Source organism: Prionailurus viverrinus, chromosome B2 (genome assembly GCF_022837055.1).
Source record: "Prionailurus viverrinus isolate Anna chromosome B2, UM_Priviv_1.0, whole genome shotgun sequence".
NCBI lineage: Eukaryota > Metazoa > Chordata > Mammalia > Carnivora > Felidae > Prionailurus > Prionailurus viverrinus.
Genome location: NC_062565.1, coordinates 938,362 through 944,918, shown reverse-complemented (window position 1 = coordinate 944,918; position 6,557 = coordinate 938,362). Strand labels below are relative to the sequence as shown.

General features: G+C 38.3%; 1 protein-coding gene across 1 annotated transcript; it reads right to left on the bottom strand.

Annotated features, from left to right (window-relative positions):
- Positions 1–2,857: 2,857 nt before the first annotated feature.
- LOC125166268 (putative olfactory receptor 2B3) lies at positions 2,858–3,793 on the bottom strand. The gene has a single exon (XM_047860114.1). The coding sequence runs from the start codon at positions 3,791–3,793 to the stop codon at positions 2,858–2,860; it is 936 nt and encodes a 311-aa protein (XP_047716070.1).
- Between the last annotated feature and the right edge of the window lie 2,764 nt (positions 3,794–6,557).

Sequence of the window (6,557 nt, the reverse complement as noted above, 5' to 3'; positions counted from 1 at the left end):
ATAAATGTGATACATCACATTAATAAAAGAAAAGATAAGAACCATATGATCCAGTCATTAAATGCAGGAAAACCATTTGACAAAATACAGCATCCTTTCTTAATAAAAGACTTCAAGAAAGTTGGGATAGAAGGAACATAGTCAAACATCATAAAAGTCACTTATGAAAAGCCCACAGCTAATATCATCCTCAATGGGGAAAAACCACTGTTGTTTAACATAGAGTTGGAAGTGCTAGCATCAGCAATCAGACAGCAAAAGGAAATCAAAGGCATCCAAGTTGGCAAAGATGAAGTCAAGTTTTCACTTTTTGCAGATGACATGATACTCTACATGGAAAACCTGACAGACCCCACCAAAAGGCTGCTAGAACTGATACATGAAATCAGCAAAGTCACAGGGTACAAAATCAATGTACAAAAATCAGTTGCATTTTAACATACCAATAATGAAGCAACAGAAAGATAAATAAAGAAACTTATCCCATTCACAATTGCACCACGAACCATCAAATCTCTGGGAATAAACTTAACCAAAGATGTAAAGGATCTGTATGCTGAAAACTATAGAAAGATTATGAAGGAAATTGAAGAAGGTACAAAGAAATGGAAAAACATTCCATACTCATGGATTGGAAGAATAAATATTGTTAAAATGTCAATACTACCCAAAGCAATCTAAACATTCAATGCAATCCCAATTATACGTGTACCGACATTCTTCTCAAAGCTATATCAAACAATCCTAAAATTTGTATGGAACCACAAAAGACCTCGGATAGCAAAAGTAATATTGAGGAAGAAAACCAAAGCAGGAGGCATCACAATCCCAGACTTTAGCCTTTACTACAAAGCTGTAATCATCAAGACAGTATGGTATTGGCATAAAAAGAGACACAGACCAATGGAATAGAATAGAGAACCCAGAATTGGACCCACAAATGTATGGTGAATTAATCTTTGACAAAGCAGGAATGAGTATCCATTGTAAAAAATACAGTCTCTTTAGCAAATGGTGCTGGGAGAACTGGACAGCAACAGGCAGAAGGATGAAACTAGACCACTTCCTTACACCATACACAAAAGTAAACTCAAAATGGATAAGGTACCTGAATGTGAGACAGGAAACCATCAAAACCCTCCGTAAAGGAGAAAATAGGAAAAATCTCTTTGACCTCAGCTGCAGCAATTTCTTACTCGACACATCTCCAAAGGCCAGGGAATTAAAAGCAAAAATGAACTATTGGGACCTCATCAAGATAAAAAGCTTATGTGTTGCAAAGGAAACAATCAACAAAACAAAGGCAACTGACAGAATGGGAAAAGATATTTGCAAATGACATCAGACAAAGGGCTAGTATACAAAACCTATAAAAAACTCACCAAACTCCACACCCAAAAAAAACAAATAATCAAGTGAAGAAATGGGCAGAAGACATGAATAGACACTTTTCCAAAGAAGACATCCAGATGGCCAACAGGCACATGAAAAGATGTTCAACGTCACTCCTCATCATGGAAACACAAATCAAAACCACACTAAGATGCCACCTAACACTGGTCAGAGTGGCTAAAATGAACAAATCAGGAGTCTGTAGATGATGGTGAGGATATGGAGAAACAGGAACCCTCTTGCACTGTTGGTGGGAATGCAAACTTGTACAGCCACTCTGGAAAACAGTGTGGAGGTTCCTCAAAAAATTAAAAATAGACCTACCCTATTACCCAGCAATAGCACTGCTAGTATTTTACCCAAGGGATACAGGAGTACTGATGCATAGGGGCACTTGTACCCCATTGTTTATAGCAGCACTTCCAACAATAGCCAAATTATGGACAGAAACTAAATGTCCATCAACTGACGAATGGAAAAAGAAGATGTGGTTTATATATACAGTGGGACACTACTTGGCAATGAGAAAGAATGAAATGTGACCATTTGCAGCAACGTGGATAGAACTGGAAGATATTCTGCTAAGTGAAATAAGTCAGTTAGAGAAACACAGATATTATATGTTTTCACTCATAGGTGTATCTTGAGAAACTTAACAGAAGTTCACGGGGAAGAGAAAGCAAAAAAAAGTTACAGAGAGGGAGGGAGGCAAACCATAAGAGACTCTTGGATACTGAGAACAAACTGGGGGTTGATGGCAGATAGAGGAGAGGGGTACATGCGTGATGGGAATTGAGGAGGGCACTTGTTGGGATGAACACTGGGTGTTGTATGGAAGCCAATTTTTCAATAAATTATATTAAAAACTAAATAAAATAAAAAATACAAAATAAATATAATAAAAAAAGAATAGAGCAGGAAATGAAGCTCAGCTGACATTTCAAGTCTCTAGTATGAGATGTGCACTCCTAACTAGTTGGAGCCCACTAGATTGTGGTGTGTGAGCCCACACACAGCGAACAGCTCTGGAAGGAGCACATGATGGATTTATCAAGGGGTGTGAGGGTGAAGTCACTGAGGGCTTCAGTGCTGATGGGAACTCTTTGGCTTGAGATCATAGGCTATTTAATAATAAAGGTGTAGAAGTCACAAACTAAGATATTAAGACAAAGGTGGTATTAGAACAGATCATATATAAACAGGAAGATCAACCATCCAAGTGTACTCAAGGAACAGAGTGCATTGGGGGAAATTCTGGAAAGGTATCTTTCCAGATACTTAGAAAAGGGAACTTAGAAAGGGTATCTCAGCATTGCCTTTGAAAAAAAGGAGGACGTTTCTAACTGTTGGTAGAATTCAGTGAAATCATAAGAACCAGGAAAGTAGGAAATCAGTTCAAATGTTATCACCACTTGCAAGGATAGAAACTCATAGAGGACGCTCATCACAATGGAATACTTATTTCTTACAGAAAAAAGATTTTTTTCATCACCCTCTTGAAGGCCTCCTTCATATCTTTATTTCTAAGGCTGTAGATAAGGGGGTTCAACATGGGTGTAATGATCCCATAGAAGAGGGAAACCATCTTTCCCCAGTCCTTAGAGGTGGATGAAGGTGGTTGTAGATACATGTAGATGGCTGTACCAAAAAAGAGAGCGACCACAACCATGTGGGACCCACATGTCCCAAAAGCTTTTTGTCGTCCTTCTGCTGACCTGATTCTCAACACTGCTTGAGCTATAAAGCCATAAGAAATGAGGATCAATGTCACTGGAATTAGCAGAATTAATACACTAAAGAAAAAGAGCTCAGACTCAATAGGCTTTGTGTCAGCACACGACAACTTGAGAAGGGCAGGCACCTCACAGAAAAAGTGGTCCACTTCCTGGCGACCACAACGTGGCATGTTAAGGGTCAAGGAAGACTGCAACACTGAATTACCAAAGCCAGTGAACCACGAGAAGGCTACCACCCTTACGCAGAACCAATGATTCATAATAACTACATAGTGCAGGGGTTTGCAGACTGCCACATATCTGTCAAAGGACATGACAGCCAGGAGGAGACACTCAGTAGCTCCCAGGGCCAGGAAGATGATGAGCTGTGCCACACAGCCACCGTAGCTGATGGTCTTTTTGTTGCGACAAATATTTGTCAACATATGAGGGACTGTGCTTGTGGTATAGCACAGATCTAAGATGGAGAGATTAGTGAGGAAGAAATACATGGGTGTATGAAGTTTGGGATCCAGAATGCACACCATCATGATGGACACATTGCCAAAGATGGTGAATGTATATGATATTAATAGAAGCACAAACAGGGGCATCTGTAGCCAGGGCCTGTCTGAGAAGCCAAGTAGTATAAACTCTCTTGCGGAGCTCTCATTAGCCCAATTCATGATGACTCACTTATTTTTCTTCCTAAAAATGTAAAATAGGAAAGTAGTCAGTAGATAATTATTGAAAACTCTTATTGAAACCGAACTTAATTATAATGAATGATTCAACACCAAACATAATTGACGGTAATCATGTTACTATAAATTTATAGTTTATGAAATACGATATGATTCTCTTAGGTTAGAAAGTAGTTCTGTCTTAGCAGTTATGTTTAACTTACTTTATGAGGTAAATCATTACTTTTGAATGACAAAGTATATAAACGTATATGCAGGGGGCACAGACAATTGTAAATGCCCAAGACATTTCAATTTTTCTCCGTTTTGTTAGGTGTGCACAAAGTATCTTCAGGTGTACATTAGATTCTGCTGTACAGTATGGTGATTGACACTTACACACACTTGTGCTCATCAAAACAGGTACACTCCTTAGTACCCATATCAGATTTTCACTTGATAATCTAATCGCTACTTGACTGAAATGTGACAGATAGATGAAAATCTACATCTTATTGCTATTATGACTCAGTGAGCATGAATACTCTGCATACCCAGTAGTGGTGAGGGCTAGACCCAAATCCTGGACCTAAAGGCCATTCTTTTTTCTATACCATATCTCCTCCCCTGTATACAGAGAACACAGCAAGACTGATTAAAGACCACATGCCAGTGATTATACACCAAATAGAACAGCAAGAATCAAATAATCAAGTTGATTTTCCTTAGTGTGGAAGTTATCAGTTATCAGATAAGTTTACCAGTTAAGAGATAAAACCTAAGTGCACTTAAGTTTCTCAATCCACCTTGTGTTTTTAAATGCAGGGACTTACACCATTGGAATTTACAAGTGTGAACATAGTGAGTGATGCTAGACAGAGAATAGGGTACTGTAAAGGAGGGTAACATGACAGGAGAGACCTACCTCACACTGGGTGGAACAGCTTTTACAGCAGGAGAAGCACTGGCCGCTGTGCACCTGCAGCAGCTTGAGGAGAGAAGGCATGAAGAATTTAATTCCTTCCATTATATGTGGGTTAAATTTCAGCGTTTTAGCTACAGATACACATTATTCCTTCGTAAATAACACCTTCAGTGGAAAAATGCAAGAGGAAATGAGATTTGACTTTTGTTTGGTTTACATGTAAAGTTGAAGTTTTCTCAGGAAAAATTATGATACATAAAGATAAAAGATAAATGCAAGATGGAAAAAATGTGTGGTGTTTATGTCAAAAATGATAACTATCTTAAAACATACAGAATTACTATATAATAATTATGAGACAAGATAAAAAATCCAATTAAAAGTGAGCAATTGACTTAAATGAGCAATTGGGGAAGAAAAAATAAAGCAAGTTTAAAAAGAAAAGATATATGATTTTTCTATCAATAAGAAACAGAAATCAAAATTAACCAGGAAATGTCACATTGTATAATGATTTGGTAATGTTAGAAAAAAATCACCTTTAAAAGTTAGCTGTTAGAAACACATCCTCAGGATATACCACCTGCCTACATTTATTCTTAGCTGTGTGAGTGTGAGCAAAGGCGAACGTCCTTTTGCCACATTTAGAACAAATCGCTATACTGATAATAAGGGGTCCTGTGAAAGCCAAATGAGGCACTGCACACGTCAGAAGTCAGGACGGTGCTGGAGACAGCAAGCTTCACTGAGTGTGAGCTTCTCATCACTTAGAGTATCACTGACATCCATCATTAGTGCTAATTATTAACATCATGATGGGCCATTGTCTCAGCTTGGCATGAATATAAGAACAGAACCAAATTATTGTTGGTGGTGCCAACAATTATTGTAAGTTCATAATTTTATGAAATGATTAAACATATATGTCACTTTTTCTTTGCTTCTAGCATAATACTGAGAACATGGTTTCCAGTAAATGGAAGTCAAGTCAATGGTTAGTAGCAGGTGCTGGCTTATCTGAAGGGCATGGGCTATAAGAGGACTCTACTCAGCTGCTGTATTTTCTCCAATTTTCATGTGTTCTGCTCTACCCAAGTGTCATATGTCAGTGTGATCTGCTCATTCCGATTGCTCTTTTCCATTATCAGAAAAATGGACTCACCTCTTGACAAAGCACACATTCATCTTACCTCTTTCCTATTCACATATCCTGCAGTAATCAAAACAAACCTTAAATACCACTAATTCTTTTTTTGCTTAAAAACATATCCCTCTGACAGTTCTAATGCATGGAGATAAGATGGTGAAAGGTACATTCTGAATGGTCAAATGATAACTAAGGTTGTTTGAATCACTGAAAATACTTGACATCCATTTTAAGATTCCTAGGAAACAAACTGAACAGTGATTATTTAAGCAGAGGTAAGAACGTGGGTGAGGTGAGTAAGCGATGGAATTCCCTGCTGCAGCCAAGACTCACCTTCCTTCCAAGTGTCAGAGAGATACCCCTGCCTTTCTGTGTGCATGTTTCAGAGATGGTTGGTAAACGGAGAGCCTCTTTGAGCTGTCAACCCTTGTGACATTCTTATTCAATGACCTTTTCCTCACAGATTGGAACGATATTAGCATGCAACCTGGGTTGCGTCACAAACATAGAATATGAGTAAACTCCTTAGGATGAAATAAAAATGGTTTATAGGTATGTGTTCAGTCACTGGGGCATATGTTTGATTGATGCTGACTATGCTCACCACATTCCTAGCAGAGTTTACAGTGGGAAGCTGATTTCATAGATATCTACAACATCAGCAGAGCCCTTTAAGAAAGGGCTACCTATTCCCA